The following is a 22,345-nucleotide window of genomic DNA, read 5'->3' as shown; positions in this document are numbered from 1 at the left end:
CCCAAGAGTCACTATTGTTTTTAAGTAGAGGGGTCGTTTTAATGCTCCAAGTGAGATGATTTTATTCTTCGCTGAGTCTTTGATCAACAACCCATCAGAAATACTAAATGCATTTCCTAAACAGGAAGGCCAATGTTTCTTTGTTATTTCCCTCTTCTCCTAGTTGATGACAATGGGACAAAAAATGACTTCAATTTCAAAACAATAAAGGCTCCCTTGGCTTCTTTCCCATTCTGAGATTTAAAGGGACACACCTGAGCACCTTAGACCCCAAATTTTGGCTTGGTAAAAATAAAATTTTAAAATTTTGTTAATATTTAACATTTATTTTACAAGCATAAAATTGTTCTGTGAGGTGGGTAAGTATCAAAATTCCCATTTGGCAGATGGGAAAACAGGCACAGAGAAGTGAAATTTCTCACCCAAGGTCACATAAGTTAGTGGGAAAGGAAGAATTGGTGTTTGTGGTCCCAGGCTCCCAGTCCATTGCTCAGTCTGTTGGATCAGACTGCTTCCCAGTTTGAGCTGATGTTAGACTGGTGTTGGCTATATGTTTGTACAATGCCTAGCACAATGGGGTCCAGATTTGATAAGAAGGTCTTACGCACTGTTGCAATATAAATGATAACAATAACACAAGCTAGTGATATATTTTAGATGTCATTGAGGGAGATCATTTGTGGGTTTGTCTGGTTTCTTTTAATAACTCTTTCTTTCTGGGAATTTTGCAGGATAATTTTCTAAAGACAAAGGGAGCAAATTTAAGTAAGGTGATTTGTGACACAACCCCATCCTACAATCACTTCTCTTCTCCCCCATGCCACATTGAACTCGCCAAATCTGAGGTGGATCCCTCCTGCATGCTGCTCATTCAGGCTGGCGTTAAAGGTTAGTGGAACCAATGTCTCTGGATTTTGTTGTGACCACTGTGCCTGTGTATGGGGGATAGGAAGGAAAGTGGGGACTTATGTGGGAAAGAGGGAGGTTAACTGTTGGTGGACAGTGGGGATATATGACTTGTTTGTGGAGGCAGAGCTGGGGTATCTGAACACGTGCTAGAAAAACTAACACTAAAGCACAGACTAGAAAGCAGAATTCTCAGAGAACATATCAGCTCTGTAACTGTTGTTTTCCTTTCTCTATTAAGTGAGTTTAAGTAACTAGAGATTTATTTGGCTTATATTGAGACATAGCATTTCCTGCAGAATGAATGGGGAGTTCACAGCTTCTCCTTTGTCTCTTCAATACTGATGTAAACTGCAGGTATTGAACTTGTTGGCATTTGTGTCACAACCTTTCTGTTTTGAAAACTGCAGATGCAGATGCAATAGAAAAGGTCCTCCAAGGTCAGACGTCTGATCTAGTTAAGGTAAATGCTTTAAACTAGTTAAGCATGGGAGACTGGATGGCTTTGTGGGCTGGGATAAAGTAGTCTTTTACTGATAGTTCAAATCCAGCCCAGGTTAGTGGTAACTGAAAACTGTCACTATCTCAGGGGCATTTGGTGACCAACTGTAAATAAGATGGTTTCAGTCCAGATACCAGTGCATAGGTATTCACAGCACCCCACCACTTTAATGGACATCCTGGCTGGCAGTCACAGGATACAGACACCAATGGGCTATAGAGATCAAACCCCTTTGTTCCCTAGAGGTGGTCAGAGGTCAGTCAATGTGTAGAGGAGGCTTACTAGGCTGTATCTGTTTTGGGGAGAAACAGGGGATCTTTCTCTGTCTGTACTAATCAAATTGTTTATGTGCTCTAAACATATTTTGATCTAAGCACTGATTCATGTCCCTGGTACGTGAGGAATAATATACCCCCGATGGTGCCTTGTAGGTCCTCCAATACTAACAAGGTGGCACTTCAAAGAATGCTACCATATTCTATTGCAACACACAGTTTGGTACAAAAGGGGCTAAAAATGTTGAATGAGCCAGTCATCTAGGGTTGCCACCTCTGAGGTACATAAAACAGGACATTTCTGGGATGATCCTGACCCCATAAAATTGGACAGCTGACAGTACATACTGAGCACCCTTAGAGATTTCCTGGGACAGCTACCTCAAAAAAGGGATGATCCTGGGAAAACCAGAACAGATGGCAGCCCTACACTCATCCTGTAGAAGTCTTCTGACAGGGAATTCCTGAGGCTTTGCAGACCCTACCCAGAAGCCTCATCTGTTTGGGGATCCTGGAACCACAATCACTTCAGCACTTTTCCCTCTGGGAAGACCATGAACTTTCTGAAGTCATTATCAAGTATTTTCTGAGCCCAGTAGCAGAATCTCTTATTACTTTATTTACTTCAAAATACGTATGAAGTACCCTTTGCCAGTGTATCCCTTTTAAAAAAAAAAGGGGGGGGGGGGGAAGGGAGCTAAGTATTCAAAAGTAATTAGTGATTTTTGGGTGTCTAACCTGAGACTCTTTACGGGAGCCTGATTTTTAGAAACAATTGTGCACCCACCCTCTGAAGATCAAGGCCTTGTAATGTGTCTCAAGTTAGGCACCCAAAATCATTTGTCACTTCTGAAAATTCAGGGTGTGTATGTGTGTGTGTGTATATATGCACACGTTCACTATAGCATTCTACAACCATTACCACAGAGTCCTCCGGTATCACTACTGTATGCTGCAGTGCTTTGGATGATTACTGTAATGTACTGTAGTATTTTTTTTAAAAGGACCTGGGTCCCAATAATAACTTTTCAAAGTGCCATACTGACATTAATCTTCCCTATACACCATTGAAGTTGCAATACCTTGTAAAGCTGAACTCCAGGTGCCTGTAAAAAATGGCACCCAGCAGCTAAACATGAACTAAGTTATTGCATCTGTGCTCTATGTCTCAAGGACATAACATTCTCGTGGTGGGCGAAAACTCCTTTTAGGGGAGATAAACACAGGGTACTGAGGAGGATGCTTAGAATGCAAGTGAGCTGTGAGGTCATAGAATGTCAGGGTTGGAAAGGACCTCAGGGAGTCATCTACTCCAACTCCCTGCTCAAAGCAGGACCAATCCCCAGACACATTTTTGCACCAGATCTCTAAATGGCCCCCTTAAGGATTGAGCTCACAACCCTGGGTTTAGCGGGCTAATGCTCAAACCTCCTTCAATCCTGGGTGTGTAGGCTCAGCAGAGTGCACAACCCAGGGCCCAGGAGATGGAGAGAATAATAATTATACAAAACTGTGTGCTTCTGCATTGCTTCTCATCCAGAAAAGTTGTCAGTCTCACCAGAGGGGCCAAGGCCTGAATGCCCAATGGATTTCTTACCCCTACAGTTGGTGCCTGCAGGTCAGGGGTAAGGCACAGTGGTGGGGCAGTGTGGGGAAAGCTTGCACTGCTTTGGCCTGTGCTGTAGCTGATCTGGGGAGGGAGAATCTTGGGGTTGGGGGCTGTCAGCCTGGCTCTAAAGCTCTGATTCAACTCCCACTGAAGCTAATGACTGTCTTTCCACTGGTTTCCTTGGGAGATGGGTCAAGCCCTGTGAGTGTGTGTGTAGATAGATAGATATTAAAAGAACTTGGGTGGAAGACAAAGTTGTCTTTAAAATATGGAGTGCTCTCAGCAGATGTTGTGCATGCATGAGTTTCCTGTTTATGAGACTCTTGGCTCTGTTTGGTATATTTCCAGATTGGAATAAAATCCCATAAACTGGAGAGTATTGGACGCCACCAGAACATTCCCCGGAATACGCTGATTGCCTTGGTCACATCTGGACTCTTGCTGGCGTTTCTGAGTTTGGCTGGATACTTCCTTATGAAACGACGGAGTTGGAGCCCCAGGGGAGAGAGGCTGGTTAGTGCTTATAGCTGGCAAAACAACAAGTAGAGAGAAACCAAAATACAGGAGGAATGCGGAGGAGGGAATGCAACAGAGTCACAAGCTCTCTAAGGGAGTGACCCACTGCCAAAGACCTCTAAGCGCCACTAACAGTCTCTGTTTGGGGGGAGAGAGAGGCTCAGCTTATGCTCTGTACAAGTTGCCGATAGCTTATGAATGTATCAATAGGTGTGACAAGACGGCTTGTTGCTTTGAGTGCCACTAGAGGCAGGCCAACAGGGAAACTGAAAACTTGGTGGGCCTGTGACTGATCCAGCCTGAGAGTGGTGAATGGGGAGATGGAGATAAAAGAGAGGCATAAACAGTTGTGCTAGAGCTCAGATCATGAAGAGTGAAAGGAAATGTCTCTTCCTCTCTAATATTAAATATTCTGTGACTGTTCATTTGGGGATAACTACCCTTTGCTCCCTATCACTTCCAGGTCTAACAGTTCTTTTTGCCTGGCAGTAAGAACTCATCTGGGAAGACTCCTCCAGAGACTCTGAAAGCTTGTGAATTTGCCATTGAAAATGAAATACCTTTCGTCAATCATTACATTTAAAAATCAAACTCTACATCTGACTTGTATCTATGCTGTAATAAAGGTTGTTTCCCCCATTTAACAAATGGGGATAATAAAGAATATCAAGAAAGAAAGAAAATATTTTCTATCTATATTTTTCCTCTTACAGATTTTGCTGAGTTCCGGGGGTTTCTTCTTTATCACTGATTTATGGAGACTTGAATCTTTCTATGAAGTGCAGTCAGACCATGTTCATCTAGTTGCACATATGCATTTATACAGTGGGAGGCTAATAGAATTCAGTATTCTGGGATGGATCCTGCCAAATGCATTAATGCAAATGACAGTGCATGTGTAGTGGATGATATAGCCAGGGGCTTGGTAACGCGATACAGAGCTTGTCACCTCTAGGGCATTGGATCCAACCTCCCGGTCCAGCTTGGCAGTGATTGAAAGTCACTGGTATCTAATGGTGATTTGGTGTTCCCTATGTTAAATAAGCCTGGTGATCTTAATCCAGTTTCCAGTGGACAGGTGTCTCCATCACAAACACCACCATCACCACAGTTGACAGTTTCAGCAAAGAAGCCAAAAAGTAAATTGGGCCATAGATTCTGAACTTCACTTATGTGTAAGAGATGTCCATTCCAGGGCAGGACTGAGGCATATTGGGAGGGGACTGTGTGGGTGGGAAGTTTGCCCTCCTGCCGCCTATGCTGTAGATGGCTTTGTGGGCAAATAGAGGGCCTCAGACTCTGTCAGCCTGCATCTACTTCCTGATACACTCTGTTGGCAAGTGTACTTCACCTACAGCCCCATGCCCCTGGCTCTTGTTGGCCTTACTGTCAGATCTGCTGCACTTAAGGCCTTCAGAGCTGTCACAGCAGAACAAGAGTAGTGGTCCATCTAGTCTGGTCTACAACACTATCTCGTACCTTCTGCTTCTTAATGCACTTGACTAGTTGGGTAATAATAACATGTGTGTGCGTAGACCACCACAGGTATCCAAGTTTAAGTTGTTGAATGTGTGGCTTAAGCCCCTACTGTGTCATTACTGAAAGCTGCTTATCTGAGTTGCAGGATGAAGATAGGAAAGGATATATGCCAAATGTTTCCTACCTGACCCATATGGAAAATAGAGCTGGAGAAACCAGGGCTGGGTGTGCAAACTCCCAAGGAAGGCAAAGCCTAGTCCTGTTTTTCTGAACAGCACAAAAACCAGGGTGTTATGCTTTTTAGGTCATTGAGAAGAAATAACTCCCTGACTGGGCCTAACCCTTAGTACAGTACTGCAATGCCACAGTTCAGGCCTGTATCCTACCTCCTTCCTGTTGACAGAAGCTGGTATCCCTGCCTGCTGCCATTATGTGTCATGCACGTGTTCACAGCCTTGCAGCTCCTGCTTGGCATCTAAGATGGTTGCTGTCCATCCTTTCCTTTTGCTAACTCTGCATTTGTTATCTATGTACCCATTTAGGATGAAGACCTCTATTACACTGAAAACGGTAGCCAGGGAAATACAGGGATCACCGTGGCCTCCCAAGAGCAGTCCGAGCGGCAGGAGAAGCCAAATCTCAACAGAGGGGCTCAGAAGAATGGGACTGGACAGGCATCCTCAAAAAATGGACATTCAGCCAAGCAGCACATTGTTGCTGACACTGAACTGTGAAATGTGCCAGGGTGACTGCCTTATGATCATGATTTGAAGGGGGGTGGGGGAGAAGAGACAGGAGCAGGGGGTAAGGGAGAGATTATCCCTTGGATGGTTGGGAAAATTTAACCCTTTTTTAGCTGAAGAACTCCAAAGTCCCACTCTAAAGCACACTAAACCCCAGAGCTAAGGTAGCACGGTGCTGTAGAGTGTTGACCTATCCTAGCAAGGAGCCTCTAGGGGTTAATACAGGGCTAGGGTTATGGGCTGGGGTTCTTTGCTCTTCCTTTAGCAGAAGAGAATGGGATGTGATCAGCAGTCAAATCACCCAAGCAAGGGATGGGGAAGATATTTGGAAATTCAGAGCTATGTCGGCTTTGTAAGAAATTGGCTTGATACTGATTTTACTTGGAAGGGAAGGGAGCAGGGAGGTGGTTTAATCCTTCATGAGCCGATGGAGCATTTTACTGCCTCTTGTTAAAGACACATGCCATTAACCTAGCTTCCAGGCCTCTCAGTGGAGAATCAGGGGCTCTCTGTGTGAGAGATACTGCCAAAAAGTGGGGAAATGGCCTCCCCTTACCATCCTCTGAACTACAAAAGTAAATACCCCAAAACTGCAAGTCCCACCCATTTACCACTACTCTGGTTCTGTGCTCTCATTGTTATATGTAAAAAATAAGAAGTGCCATATAGCAACTGAATTGCTTCTAATGAGATATGGGCTTAAGCCAGAAATATACAGATTATATACAACTCAAATTCCAGCAGGGGCTTGGGCCCATTACAATATAGGGATCTGGGTTCTGACTACCATCACCTCCAAAGTTGTAATGTCTTTCACTGTGATAGTTTGGTTTAGCCTCATCTTTGTATTTAAGTGTAGCCTTTTCCTCTGTCAGCAACATTAGTAAGTTAATGCCCCTTCTTGTGCTTTATATCCTCTCAATGTTTAATGCTCTTGTGGAACTTGTATGTAAAGCTTTCCAGGTGGAGTCTGGTATTGAGATGTGAATAGACTTGGAGTTGAATTACTATCTCTCTTTCCCCCCCCCTCTCCCCCAGCATATGTGTAGTTGTTTTGTAGTGAATCCTCTGGTGTCTGGCTCCCAAAGACTGGAGGCACTAGTTAAAGGTGAAGGGAGGGAGAGAGAGAGAGAGAGAGAGAGAGAGAGAGAGAGTGTGTGTGTGTGTGTGTACACAAGAGCATATGACACTGTTCTAGACAACTCACCCCACTTTGAGTGCTTGCAACAGTACTGTCAAGCCATGTGGAAGGAGCTGGCATTGTTACCCACCATGAGGCCTTGGAAATATGTAGATATCAAAGCATTCCTAAAAGAATCCAAAAAATTGTCATACAGGAAAGAAACCTCAGTCCTGCTAACAGATGTTTGGCCTTCCCTAGTAATAGGGGTTGTGTGTGTGTATATGTACGTATGTGTGTATATATATATATATATATATATATATATACACACACACACACACACATACAGGGGAAAGATATTGACTCTTAAGAACAAAGAAAAGGCCAATTTTTTGAGTTTGAGATTGTTCTCTTGGAAAGAGTTGTTTAAGCCAAGCCCATTCTGTGTGGGTCAGGAGTCACATATTATTCATTAAAGGGTGAAGTCCAACAGACCTACTTATGTCCAGATTCACTTTGTAGGATGGAGCAGTCCCCTTGAATATTTGCTGCCTGTAGCCTTTGTGGTTCCTGATCTCCTGATTGGACAGGCCACAGTTTGGCTAGCTGCAGGTGGAGGCCTCTATCAGTGGGACCAGTATTATTATAGCAGCTACAGCCCTGCCCTGGGCACAGCCTTGCGGGATGGGGGAGCAGGTATGTGTAAAGGGAAAAGAAATTTAATTGGAGAAAGGAGACTGGCTAGCTCAGTGGCTTTCATCTCTATGTCACGGATTCCAATGAAGACCAGGCTGGTGGTTGACCAAAGACATTGCTGTATGATCCATGTATTGGTGGCCCATGTACAATGAGTAGGGGACACACCATCACCACTGGCATTAACAGACTCCATTCTTGGCAGCTTCAGCATTGGGGCTGAGGATTAATAGGCCTGGAAAACTGACATACCCTCTCGCTAGTAAAGGTTATTACCATTCCTTGTCAAGACAGACTCACAGGTGCCTGGGATGTGTGGACAGGCTGCTTTGTGCCTGACTAATACTATGCTTAACAAAAAGGATTTCAATTTCTATTTCAAGTTCTGTTAATCAGGCCCTTTTCACTAGCACTAAAGTCATGTAAAAATACAAAAGCTATTGATTTTAAGTTTTGTTAGTTTTCTTTTTTACAAACAGATCTGTAAATACTGTCAGTAAAAAGAGATGAGAATTGAACCCAGCTTTTCTGTTGTATTCTTGAAACAATGGACTGTTTGTTCCATTGGCAACTGTGTCTGGCTCAGTTAACTGCCTGGACAAAGAAAAGAATGTGCTTCCTCTAAGAAGTTGCTTTCCAGCAGAAATAGCATAAGTAAAAGATGTTTCTTATTCTTTGCTTGCTTGTGCACTCTCTCTCTTTCTTTCAGCAAATGGATTCGGAGCGAGTGAAAAACATCTATCATATGTTCAAAAAATCCTCTCCTCCCCCCCAATTAAACTCTCACACCCGCTTAATGGTTGATTATCTGCTGTCTACAATGCACATATTATTCCTTGCTAAATGTCTTAGGTCTGGATGCTGCAAGCTGATCCACAGGGGCACCCCTTTGACTTGCAGGACTGGGGCTTTAGATTGGAATCAGATGTAATTGCACCTGTGTGTGTTTTGCTAAGGATTAATTTCAAGCTGCATAAAGGTAGTCTTTTCCATTATTATTATTTGTAATATGGCACTGCCCAGAGGCTCCAGCTGAGATCAGGGCCCCATCACGCTGGGCACTATACAATAATTGGAAACAGTCTTGGCCTCAAAGAGTTTACATTCTAAACAGGCAAGACAGATAAAGGGTTGGAGGGGAAACTGAGGCACAGAGAAATGCAATGACTTGCCCAAGAGTCACCCAGCAGGTCAGTGATAGAGCCAGAAATAGAATCCAGGGCTCCTGATTTCCAGTCCTGTCCCCAAGACCAAGCTGTCCTGATCTGCATGAGAAATGTGTAGATCATCATGTTTCATTATCCAAATGTACATTTTATCCCAGAGAGCAGGGGTCTTCTATGTGCATTTTTCAGTTACAATGAATATGGATTTATTTGTGCTGAGAAATCATGATGTCTGAGAGAGAAATGCAAAGCTAGTGAAAATCTTTTGTAACACCAGTCCTAAGGTAATGCATGGGTGAGTCAACAATCTTTGCTGCTTATCCTGCTTGGGGGGATAAAGAACATAGCTTCCAGACAATCCTGTAACCCTTAAATATCTGCTGACCTGTATAAAATTATACATGTCCCATTGTCTTCAGCTGCATTAAGTAATTCCCATGTTTCAGTTCTGAAGGATTGGGGACCTAAATTGATAAGGAGACATTAGTTTTTTTAGTTTTCCTATGCAGAAACACCAGCTTGTGGGCTGATGGAAAGCCTATTTGATGATCCGCAGTGGTGCTTTCCGAGATATCTTAGGGTACAGAGGCCAGCCCCAGCACTGGCAGACAAGGAGTTAATCACTGCTAGGTTGTGCGGCTGACCAGAAACAGGTGGAATGGGTTGTGGTAATGAGGTGAAGTTGCTGCCTGAGAGACTCAGTGCAGGGCTTCTAGCCTGAATGAGCCTTTTGGTTTAAAACATTCTTTAACTCTGTTTATTTCTGAATCGCTTCACCCAAAGAATCCTGATAACAAAATGTACCTTGGGTAGGCTCTCCTGGTAGAGCTGCCACACTGCTCTAGCAGCTCACCCAGGGTGTAGGCTGCAAAGTGTTCCTTTCTCTCCTCCGCTCTTTGCACAGCAATAAGCCCAGCCCAACGGCTTCTAAAACTCCCCATGTTGTGTCTGCACCAGAAGCATTGCCAGGACTGGTTCCACTTTACCCAGCTTTGATCAGCAGTGAAGATGGCTCCTCTGTGTCCATGTATGGCTGGAGCAAAACAGTAACTCTGAGAAAAGAAGAACTGCTGGTGAGTCCCAACCCAGGACTTGCCCCACAGCTGAAATTCTCTCTCTTTCTCTGCTGCAAGTGGGGCACAGTACAGAGGAAGGACAGAAGTGACAGTGTCTACTCATAAAAGGCTGAATTTCAAAGGAAAGGTAAGAACAGGCTGTACTTCAGCCCAGAGTGTTATGCCAGTGGGGCTACCATCCATGACTGTTGCTGAACCAACAGGGTAGAAACTACTTACAGGTGCTCTTGCCCAATATCACCACACAGCATAAGCAATCCTAGAGTGTGAGCTTCACTTTTGGAATCTACCCAAAGGGCATGGAGCAAATAGTACTGTGTATCTCTGCATGGATAAGACAGTGTGGCAACTTTCTCTGCCAGGCCCGTAGAGGTTTTCCTTCGTAGCGCCTAGCTCTTGGGGTTCATGGAGGATGGGCGGTTAGAGCAAAGGACTGGCAGTCTGGACTCTGGGGTTTCATTTGTGGTTGTGCCTATAACTTGCTCTATATGGTAGGCTTTGGTTAAGCCGCAGAACCTTTCCCTTCCTGTTTGCTCATCTCTGATGTGGATGCCAGAGCAGAGGGGTGCCTGGAGAGTCTGGCATATGCTTTGACTGAAAGGTGCTACAGAAATGCACAGCATATTTCTATCTAAGCCGTCTACACGGACTCATGAAAGCTTAAGATTCAAAAGACCTATAGGGCCACCCAATCCATCTTCCTGCCATTGAGGTGTTGCTCGCTACTGGACATTTCCTAGTGCCTTGTCTAGTTTTAAAATGGGCAATCTTTTATATTCTGTAGTGGCAACAACCAGGGGTGAATTGGACTTGTCTAACAAATCTGATCTAGATGCTGATTGCTGGACAGTGCTTACGCTGCCTGAGGGGACCAAATTTCTGTTAATTAGAGATGTTAAGTAACTTTCTTTTCCCCCTCCTTTCCCCATCCCCCATAGACCAGTTTCTTTTTTGATCAACTAGTAAAAACTCAGGTTTCCCTTGGAAAATGTTTCTCCCACTCTGTGCCTTGGTCTTTGGGGCCAGAATAAATGGTTGAATGTTGAACTGAGGCATTAGCAACGTTATCTAAATAGATTATGGCTTTGACTCAAACCAACAAAAGCAAAGCATTTCAGAGTTAAGACATCTCTCAGTCCTTAAGTTGCTTACTGGTGCCTAGCTGTCTGCAGGAGCCTGGGAAAAATGATCCTCTGTACCCTCTCAGCCTGCTGCATTGTTCAGCCAGGGGGGCTCAGAGCACAGACTATGTTTTAAATATGGAAGGTGAAAATAAAAATCTTGTTCTTTTTTGCATGTTGATGAGACAAGGAAAGTCCCTAGGTAAATATTATGGGACTTTGTTGTGGGAATGCCAGTGGATCCTCAATTCTAAAGATGCTGCTGCAGCCTCTCAGCAGAGAACATGAATGGTCTGGAGAGGCAATGCAGCTTAGTGGATAGAGCTCACACAATGCTGGACAGAACCTAGAATATCTGGGTTCTGTTTCCAGCTCTGTGCAAGACTGCTGGGTGACCTTATGCAAGTCACTTCCCTTATCTGTTCCTCAGTTTCCCCCTCGGTACAGTGGGGATAATGATACTGACCTCCTTGAGATCTACTGACAAAAAGCATGCTATAAGAGGTAGGTTATTATATTTAGTATTACAGTGACTCCAAAATCTTCATTGCCAAAACTTTGCATTTGTGTGAGGGCAGTGGTGTCCTGTGGTCAGAACACGGGAAGGGCAACCCAGACTTCCGAGTGGCTATCTCTAGTTCTGCCATTGACTTGCACGGTGACCTTGGGCAAGTAACTCACGTAATCTCTCTCGGGCTCATCTTTTATGCAGCTAACATGGGTGTTAGAAGATCAGTTAAACCCTAATCTTCAGACCTTTGTGTTAGAGTGAGAGTTTTGCACACACAAGGGACTCAATAGGAGTTATTTAAGCTATTTATAGTGATCTTGTTTCTTCATTTTAACCCCCTCCCCACATCCCAACATGGGTGAGTTACATTCACATTGTAAAGCAAGGCCTAGGAAGAAGGAAGGATGGTCCTGTGGTTGAAACACAGGACTCAGGAGCTCTGGGTTCTATTCCAAGCTCTGTCATCGGCTTCCTGTATGACTTGGGCAAGTCACTTGTTTTTTCTGGGTCTCAGTTCCACTTCCCTGTGTCTCCAGGGACTGCTTAGCAGAATGAGCCTCTGATCTTGGTTGGGGCCTCTAGCTGCTACCCTCATTCTAACAATGAATGCTCCCTTTTAGCTCCTCTGCAGTTCTTGGTCCTCTGATCTCCTGCAGTAACAAATCCTGCAGATAAAATATATGCAGGAAAAGTGAATGGCTTTCCTAGATTTGGGCTCCATCTTCCACAGGACGCAAGGAACTCTCTCTTATAGACACTATAAATGTGATGTTACAGAGCAGCCGATTTTTTTTGAATGAGCCTGTGCCACATGCCGTGATGTGTCTGAGCTCTAATCTATACGGGGTGCATTTCTCAGCTACCAGGACACCTTCTGCAGCCAAGCCGAGACAACAAAACCATAGAGTAAATTGCACTGGCAAAATAAAAGCTTTCCTCAGAGCAGCCAAGACCAAAGGAAATGCAGATCACAGGGGAGGTGGGGGTGCAAACCTGCAGAGAGGTCCAGGCTGGAAAGGGCTGTGCTTGGAGCTTTTGGAAATGTTTTCTGTGTGTGTAAACGTAGGCAGGTCCCATTCAAGCCGAACAAAGGCTCTGTTATTCCTTCTTTATCAAATGACGTAGGTTCCTTCCTTGCAGATCCCACGACAAGCTCTTATTTTTGAGAACATTATTGCCAATAACAGTTTAACCACCCGCAGCCTCCAGCAATCCCTTGCTGACTGAAAGTTAGGGTTGCCAGGCATCCAGTTTTCGACCGGAATACCCAGTCGAAAAGGGACCCTGGCGGCTAGGGTCAGCACTGCTGACTGGGCCGCTAGAAGTCCAGACAGCAGCACAGGGGGGCTAAGGCAGGCTCCCTGCCTGCCCTGTCTCCGTGCAGCTCTGGAAGCAGCCAGCATGTCCTCCTCCGGCTCCTAGGCACAGGAGCAGCCTGGGAGGCTCCATGTGCTGCCCCCGAGTGCTGGCTCTGCAGCTCCCATTGGCCAAGAACCAGGGCCAATGGGAGCTGCGGGGGCAGTGCCTGCAGCCGGGGGCCCCCATGGACATGCCAGCCGCTTCTGGGAGCCGCCTGAGGTAAGTGCCGCCTGACTGGAGCCCTCATCCCTTCCTGTGCCCCAGCCCCCTGCCCCAGGTTGGAACCCCCTCCCACACCCTGAACCCTTATTTCTGGCCCCACCCTGTAGCCTGCACCCCCAGCTGGAGACCTCACCCCCTCCTGTACCCCAAGCCCCTCATCCCCAGAGCCTGCACCCCCAGCTGGAGCCATCATACCCTACCACACCCCTGCCCCAGCCCAGTGAAAGTGAGTGAGGGTGGGGGAGAGCGAGCGACCGACTGAGGGAGGGGGGATGGAGTGAGTGGGGAGGGGCAAGGTTGTTTGGTTTTGTGCTATTGCCGGTGTGTGTCATGGACACAGCCCCATAGTTCCTTTAATACTAAAATCATCACCTTCCGCTGTTCAAAATACCAGAGCTAGGTTCTTTCCCTTAATCGAAGGGGCAGGAACATGGTATGACATTTGTTAATGCGCATGCCAAGGCAAGCTGAACTGAATGGCATGCTGCAGTGCTGTTTATACAGGCCTACAGTGTCAAATAATTTATGGGACTTCTTGCCTTCCGCTTAGGCAGGAGGGCGTTGGCTGCATTTGGAGGCAGGACATGGGGTTAGCTGGAACAATGGTGTTATCCAATATTTGCAAAGCTTAGGTAGTAGCAGCACGTCCAGTAATACTTGGCTGTTATACATTGCTTAACGATTTAATAATAGCGGTACCTAGCCCCTGTATAGTGCTCTTCATCAGCAGGTCTCAGAGCACTGTTGAAAGGGGATCAGTAAAATTAGTCTCAATTTACAGATGGGGAAACTTAAATGCACTTCACCCATGGTTGTTAGCTGGTAGTGGACATGGATGGGACCGCCCACTCCAAAGCATAAGTCTCAATTACTTGAGCCAAAGGAATAATGTCCCTTAGCTGGTAGCAGTAATGTGCTTTTATCTGTGGTGTTAATTGCAGTATTGCGATTTTGGGGTGTTTTTTCATTTGTCTCATGTAAACATGATACAAGGCACCAGCTCAGGAATTTTCCCTTCTTCAAAATGGCCGCCATAGGCCATTACTCGCAGCAGGGCTGAAGCCAGCAAGATGGCTGCCATTTTCCCTTCTGTCTCTTGCAGAGGAAGGCAGGCTGCCCTTAAGAAAGATGTCTGACACCTCCCCTAGTCTCAATGTGCTTGAAAGCCACGTCCCCAGGCAACATGGCTGCCAGCCACTGTATGGTTCTTGGGGCTGCACAGGACTCAGGGACTGTGAGGAGCAGCAGAGACCCTGTGAAAGGTGGCTGGGGAGAATGAGGGGCAGTAGGCATTGGGGTGTGGGAGGTAGGAGGGAGGCTGAAGGGGCAGGTTGGGGGATGTGGGAGGCTGAAAGAGGCAGGGGGGTATGGGGGCAGGTGGGAGAGTGTAGGGGGATTTGAGGGCTTGGGGGAGGCTGAGGGGAGGTGCAGAGGGTGTGGGGGCAGGCTGGGGGGGGTGCAGCAGGATGTGGGGGAAAGAGGGAGGTGATAGATGGGAGCTCACCCAGCCTAGGGTGGGTGGTGGATAAGGGGAGTTGGGGAGAGGTCTTGCCCTGTCTGGGGAAGGTGAGTGAGGGAGTCATGAGCATAATGGGAAATTAAATAACTCCTACTGAGTCCCTTGTCTGGGGGGTGAGGAGAAGGCAAGTGCCGTCTCCTTCTGAGCAGTTGGGGAGAGGCGTGCATTTTTTGTGTGCATTAAAGGATGAAATTATCCTACCCACACACTGCCAGAATAGAGTGGAGTTAAAAGACAGACCAAACAATAAGGCTTGATGGTGATTTTAAAATCTCTTGGGTTGTGGGGCCAATCTCATAATTTTGGGGATCTGAGTCATGGTTTTGATCTCGAAGATTGCTGTACTGCAGTCTTGCATTCAGCCTGCCACAGTGTCCTGGGTCTTTGTCATCTCAGCATTATCCTCTTCTGTGGACCAACCATTGCAGTGGGACATAAAACACTTAATAAGTATATCACATAAATATTAACTGGGATGGAGAAAGGAGAATTTAGTTAAGTAAGCATTACTACTTCCACTTTAACTGAGGCAGTGTTTAAATTATTTGCTTGTAGTTGCAGAGAGCATTGTTTGGCAGACCTGGGTTAGAAGTCTTGGTTCCTGGCACTGAGTTTTATCCTTATGAGCTGGCCACAGTCTTTGCTGACACACCAGGGAGTGAACCAGGGTTCTCTAGAGCGAACAGCATGAGCTGCTACAGCTTGAGCTAAAGAGCCAACATGCTGTAACTGGCACTAACAGATTCATGTCCTCTCCTCTGTGGATCGGGCATAAAGGGGAACTTGTAACACATTACTCCTGAGTGGGTTAAACTTAAACTATGCTTCCTGTTACATAGGCCTGATCTCAACTCTGTTGGAGCCCATGGTGTCTTTCCATTGGCTTCAATGTGCTTTAGATTGGGCTCTCTGTGGCCAAAATAATACCATTCTGTTGTCAATTAAGGGTAGTGGAGGTTATATGCAAAAGGGTTCCCTGATAGGGTGCAGGGTGTATGTGTGAGAGACTGACGAAACGGTGTCTTGCATTCTCTCCAGCCTGGAACTAATTAATGCAGCCAACCCTCCCCTGGCTGGTGTGTGCGGGGATATGTGGTTTCCCTTAAGAACATAATAAGCTGATGGTAAATGTTTCCATGCTGCCTGCAGTCCTTGTTCTGGCCTTACCTTAAGGTTCCATTCAGTTCTGCCCACCCACAGAGTGAATGGCTGAAATGAGCTGATGTTTTTACTGCCTTTTGGCAAAAAGAGCTGACACACCTAACTTAAAAACAGAGTTCCTCAGCTCTCTCTGGCATCTCTGCTCCTCCACTTTCCACTGTTCTTGTGAACTCTTTCCCATAGGTCCTAACTTCACCCTTCAGCAGTCCAAGTGGGATGAGATGTGAGGATGGGACCTTTGTTTATGCTCCATCAGATTCTAAGATGAAGGGCACCTTCTTAGGGACATGTGATATTAACTACTAGGTTTTGAGTCGGTCTCAGCTGTGAGAGTGGGATCAGGTCTCTCATTTTGCACCTGGAGATCCCCAGGTACTTCCCAGATCTGTCTCTCACAATGGAGCTAATGTCTTGGTGCTGGAAAGCACCGACCCTTTGCTTGGCAGCTGAAGGCTACATGGCAGAGTCCACATGACTGGTACCCATTGTTTTCCCCTCAGATATTGATGTGGGGTGAGAGCTCATCCTGCAGCAGATGTTCTGGTGGCCTGTCTCAGCTGATCCCTCATAAGATGTTTCAACCCCAGTCCCTTCTGTGAGTGCCCAATTAAAAGCACGTAGGCATTTGGAACCACTGGGACACTTGATGTGAATTTGAGGGAGGATGGTTTCAGATGCAGTAATGTAGAGACTGGAGAGAACTGAAGCTCATTTATTGCCTCTGCTACATGCCAGTTAGTCTGATAGGCAGTTAAGGTGTTAAAGTGGGGTGCAGTAATTCCGTGAAGGGCGAAATACCCCAACATGAAGGGGTGTATTGTGACTGAGGTATGAGGTTAGAGGTCTTCAGTCTGGTCTCAAACAGCTGGGTGTACCTCTCACCATCACGTGCTCCAGAGAGGTTTAATACCTTTATAAAATGCACTGTAGCTATAAGCTATTAATTAGCTGCCACATTCCAGCCCGAAGTGGCTGCATTTCAGTGATGGGTGAAGTGATCAATGTGTACAACTTGAAGAGAGAGTTGCAGTGTGCAAATGTGGATTAGTTCCGATTCAAAGTTTTTGAGGAACCAGATTGGCTATTAGAGAGAAAAGATCAGGCCAGTTGTCAAACTACCCTAAGTTTCAGGGTGGAGGGTATCTGTGGATTTGCTCTTGAGTCACCTTTGATTAAATGCAAAGTATTTTTGGACATTTCTTCCTGTAGGGCGCTCTATAAACATAGGATTTATACATTCTAGTTTAACAGCAAACTGCTTTTCAATGGCCTTCCAACAGATGCAATAGAACAGGGGTTCTCAAACTTCTGACAACAAAAATTACTACATGACCCGTGGGGGCAGGGGGAACTGAAGCCTGAGCCCACCCAAGCCCTGCCGCCCAGGGTGAGGGATGGGAAGCCAAAGCCCAAGGGCTTCAGCCCCAGGCAGAAGGCCTATAACCTGAGCCCCGCCGTCCAGGGCTGAAGCCTTTGGCCCCAGGTGGTGGGGCTCAGGCTTCGACATCTGCCCCAGCAAGTCTAAGCGAGCCCTGGTGACCCCATTAAAATGGGGCCGTGACCCACTTTGGGGTCCTGACCCACAGTTTGAGAACCATTGTAATAGAATAACAGCAGCAGCTCCAATTTGCTCTCTGCTGAGTGATGCTAAAATCTCAATGGTCCATTCAATCCCTAGCATCTCTGATGATGCCCACGAAGTTGCCATTTAGTGCCAGTCCTGCTGATGACAAGTATGATGTGGACACATCTCCTATAGGCATTGGACTATCTGGTAATTTCACACTGAGCCATCAGAGAGGATGGACTTCAGTTCAGTGCCAAATTAATGTGTAAAGCCCGAGAAAGAAGAAGGAGGGTATATAAATACTAAAGTTTTAGATTTTCAAAGCCATCTAGAGTACAGCTGGCTTAAAATTTGTCAAAACATTTTCTTGACCAAAAAAAATGTTTTTTGATTAAATGGGAATTTGCATTAGGAAATCTCTGTTTATCATTTTAGAAAACTGCCAAAAAAATTTGGTTTTCAGCAACCGAAAACTGATTTGTTTGTCATTTATCAGAATCAGAAGTTTTCTGATTTTTGTTTTTTATGACTGTCCTCCCCCCCCTCCAAAAAAAATTATTTGAAAAATTTCAGTGCAAATGAAAAATGTTCTTGTTCCTTTGAATTTTTTTAATGGAAATACAATGGAAATTAGATACACATTATTTTGTTAATTGTAATGGCAGGTATGTGTCTAAATTCCCTAGAATGCATTGGAAATCTCAACCTAAGTTATTAGACCTATTCACTGTATCATGTGCATTGTTTCTTTTGTGCTTAAAAATTTAGTTGAATTAATTTCCTTAGATAATCAGCTACTGTACCTAAAATAAAATGGATGGAGATTCAGATATCCATGTACCCTTGAAGCATGAGTAGCTCAGGATAGAATATGTGTAACAGGGCTGCCACCTGCTGGTTTTACTTGGCTAATACAGATTTAATACTTTTCTTCAGGATACAATATTTATACAAGTATCAGAGGGGTAGCCCGTAGCCGTGTTAGTCTAGTTCTGTAGAAGCAGCAAAGAATCCTGTGGCACCTTATAGACTAACAGACGTTTTGCAGCATGAGCTTTCGTGGGTGAATACCCACTTCTTCGGATGCAAGCAGGCTGTGACCCCCATCAGAAGCAGTTTGAGTTTCGTTTAGTGGTCATTGATTGGGGATATGATGTTAAATTTCAGTGACCCTGGCAACCAAGCCAACAGATGTCTCTCTAATGTTAGAAACATTAAAATATGTGATAAGCACAGGGGCCTTAGTGACACACACTACAGGAATTGGGGAACATTCAAATCAGGGGTTCACTAATGTAACAGTTCTCTTCTTGTTTGTTTGTAAAGCTTCTCTTTTTCCAAAATTGGTGTATGACTTGGGTGGGAGTACAATCTGGAGACCAGAACTGGAGAGATCAAGTGTACTCCGGGAGTCAAATCCTGGCCTGACTGAAGTCAATGGCCATTGACTTGAACAAGGCCTGGATTTCACCCCTCTATTCTCAGAGACTGACCCTATGTGACACTGGGCAAGTCATCTAACTGCTGAGGTAGCAGTACCTGCCTCTCATGGCTTCCAGATAGTCAGTCTTAGTTTTCCTTTGATTGTGTCATTCTGCGATTGAGTTTTATTCTTCTTGGACAAAACCAGTCCTCCTGACTCTTTAGGGTGAAAGCCTGGCCCTAGTGAAGTCAGTGGGACTTTTCCTACTGATTTCATTAGGGCCAGGAATACCCTCAGTGTATATAACCTTCAATTATAGAATGTTTGTATATGATCTACGTGCTCAGGGATCCTTGCGCCTTTTGCTCAAAGTGAAATACGCACTCACATAAAGGAAGGGTGACATCCTATATTAGACAAACCTAAGGTGAATGGAAACTGTAATGGTGCCGAAAAGAAAAGTTAAACTAGCAAAGCATTGATTGGCGGGTGGGTTGTTCTCTGGCTTGGGGGATTTTCCCCTGCTTGGAAGCCTGCAAATAAATTTTAAGCTTGAACAATTTCCTCATTGAATCCCCCTTTATCCCACTCAACTGTATTCTTAGGTCTGTAATATTGTGTTTATACAGAGTCATCCAACAACCTGTTTAATATCTAAATGGATAGAATGATGTTTACCATAATTGATAATTGGCAGCATTCAAAAATAGTTTTTTCCCCCCATTCTCCTCCTTTCTTAACTGTTTGGACAAGCACGGGGTATAGTGTGTCGTGTGTATGTGTGTAATCAATCTACCTATAATTGTATATTCCCCTTTATTTTCCAGGTAAAGACAAAAACATTTGTGTGGGTTCCTCCTCCCCCCCCCCCGGAAATATTATATTTTAAGTTGTTTTCCTTATCTGCTCGTCGCAAGAGTTTTAATTCTAGCTCTTTAATCTTGGACTGTAAATCTGTTTCATTTGCTGGTGCTTTGATTTGTGGTAGCAGAGGTAAATGAGATTATCTGTCCCTTGAGATAAGCTTTCAAAAATGAGAGCTGAGAAACTGGGTTCTACAAACATGTTAATATGGCCTCAATTTAAACCTGGGGATGAAAACATATGTAAAGGCTCATTCTTCTTCAAGTGATGGTATGTATATGTATTGCAGCTGTGTATTCTGCATATGGGATATGCATATGCACCATGTACCTGTGTCTGGAATTTTTTTGCAAGCAGTGTCCTTTGGCCTACACATGTGTCATAGCTCTACTTGTACTGCAAACCAAGGGAATTAAGTGGTGCAGGCCAATGCCTCTCCATTTCCTTCTTACTGCTGCATGGGTCTGAGTCGGAATCTTCAGTATCCTCAGCTCCTTTTCTGCTGAATCATTGCTCTAAGATATTGTATATACGTAGTTTTAGTAGTCTTGATAGTATAGTCTACTCAGAATAGTTAGAAAGTGGTGTCCCCATTTTCTTCCCCACCCAGAGACCTTTTCCCCCTGAGAAGATTAAGATTGTGCCCAGGTTCAAAAATTGTGTTTCCTGCCCCTGCTCCTTTTTGGTGAGTGACAAACATCAGTGCTGCCCTCTGCTGCCTTGGCGAGGCACATATTTCTGCTGAGTGCAAATCTGCTGCTTTTAACCCGCCCCCTGAGAACTTGTGATGATTGGGAACTGAGACTCAGGAAACATCTCAGGAGAAGGCAATGAAGCCCCAATCAGATCGTGGCCATAGACTCCACCCTCCTACAACAATCTCACCATGCAGGCAGCGTCCCTCTGAAAACAAGCTTGGGAACATGGGCCCCACAGTAGTCTCTGCAGCATCAGACAGAAGGGGCATGAGATAGGAGCTCCAGAAAATCAGGGTTCTGGCCTCTGACCAGATACGATTAGCCAAGAGAAGGTGGTACCCTGTACCTTGGGGTCCTCTTTTGCCAGTTGATCCATCCTACTGGCAATATTTGGGACCATGGGAGCCCTACTCTGGACATCCAGAATCTGTGCAGGAGTCCTATTTGCCATTGCCCAGATAGCCGCACTCGGCCCCTTTGGAATATTTGGAAGGGGAAGGTGTGCTGGAGTCGATGGTTCCGGGAGCAATCTCGTTATCTTCACCGGATGAGGTGGTTCCTCCCTCTTCTCCGTTTCTGCCAGGTGACTTTAAACAATATCTAAAGCTCATGCACAGGTTGGCTGCAGAGCTACAGAATCAACTTGAGGAAGTCCAGGAACCTCAGCACAGTTTACTAGACATTGTGCAGTCTTCCAGTTCCAGTTGAGTCGCCCTGCCCATCAATGAGGCCATCGTGGACCTAGCGAAGACAGTTTGAACATTCCTGCTTCTCGTTCTCCCACCCCTAAGATGGCCATGAAGTGGTATTTTGCTCTGTCCCAGAGAGGAGGGTTTTTGTTCTCTCACCCTCCGCCAAATTCCGTGCTGGTGCAGGTGGTTACAGAGCAGTCCAAGGAATAGCACCCAGAGGCTCTACGGCCATCTATCCTTTCTAATAGCCATAATGTCAGCGAGCTGGGAGCAATCACAACAGATGTACCATGTACTAACTTTTATAAAGGAAAGATCGTATTATGACCCCACCCTAAATTAATTTCTAAAGCAGTCTCCAAGTTTCATGAGAGTCAGGCAGTTCATTTAGCAGTATTTTTTCCATGCTTCAGATAAAGAGAGATGGCTGCGTTCTCTAGACGTCTGAAAGGCTTTTATCTACAGAGAAAAGGGATTTTAGAAAGACACCTAGCTATTTGTTCCCATAGCAGAGCGATCCAGAGGTCAAGCTATATCAACGCAAAGACTTTCAAAATGGATCTTGGATTGTATTACCCTTTCTTACTAACTAGCTAATGTTCCCCTTCTGGAGGAGATGAGGATTCATTCCACTAAAGGGCACACTACTTTGGCTGCATCTTTGAGACACCCCTCCCCGCCCCCTGAGAGATACATAGGGCAGCTACTTGGAACTCCTTGCTTACATTCACAAGATGATATGCTGTGGTCCAGTTGTACTACAGTCAGGTATTGCTTCTGTGTCTTTGCACCCATCTCCTGTCTGACTACTGCTTGTTAATCTTTCACATGTGGAATTAACATAGGGACCATCACTTGAAGAAGAAAGAGGTTACTTGCCTATAACTGGAGGTTCATCAAGATGTGGTCCCTATCTGTATTCCACTACCTGCCCTGTGTCCTCTCTGCTGTGGATTGTTTGGACTGCGGTAAGAATGGGAAATTGGAGAGATGTCAGCCCCCTTGGTTCGGCGCATGAGGAGAGTTACGGTGCCTGTGTGGGCCAACGGACGCTGCTTGCAAAAAATTCTGGACTCCGGCATGTATTGTGCATGTTTATCCCATGTGTGGAAGACAG

General features: G+C 45.3%; 1 protein-coding gene and 1 long non-coding RNA gene across 15 annotated transcripts in view; both read left to right on the top strand.

The window, feature by feature from the left end:
- The window catches only part of CD34 (CD34 molecule), a 108,702-nt gene extending 100,335 nt beyond the window's left edge, over positions 1-8,367 (top strand). For 12 of the 13 annotated variants that reach the window (XM_045013598.1, XM_045013591.1, XM_045013593.1 and 9 more), the window contains 4 exons: positions 732-888; positions 1,317-1,369; positions 3,641-3,805; positions 5,830-8,367. In XM_045013598.1, the coding sequence (XP_044869533.1) occupies positions 732-888; positions 1,317-1,369; positions 3,641-3,805; positions 5,830-6,021 (567 nt within the window). In that variant the 3' untranslated portion in view covers positions 6,022-8,367. Of the gene's footprint in view, positions 1-731; positions 889-1,316; positions 1,370-3,640; positions 3,806-4,271; positions 4,466-5,829 lie in introns of those variants that run through there. The other variant, XM_045013604.1, reaches the window with a different exon arrangement.
- A 1,369-nt stretch (positions 8,368-9,736) lies between these two features.
- The window catches only part of LOC123369597, a 79,928-nt gene continuing 67,319 nt past the window's right edge, over positions 9,737-22,345 (top strand). For both annotated transcript variants that reach the window (XR_006579097.1, XR_006579100.1), the window contains exon 1: positions 9,737-10,218. This is a non-coding gene — a long non-coding RNA (uncharacterized LOC123369597). The remainder of the gene's footprint in view (positions 10,219-22,345) is intronic.

Source organism: Mauremys mutica, chromosome 4 (genome assembly GCF_020497125.1).
Source record: "Mauremys mutica isolate MM-2020 ecotype Southern chromosome 4, ASM2049712v1, whole genome shotgun sequence".
NCBI lineage: Eukaryota > Metazoa > Chordata > Testudines > Geoemydidae > Mauremys > Mauremys mutica.
This window is presented reverse-complemented; position numbering and strand designations above follow the sequence as displayed.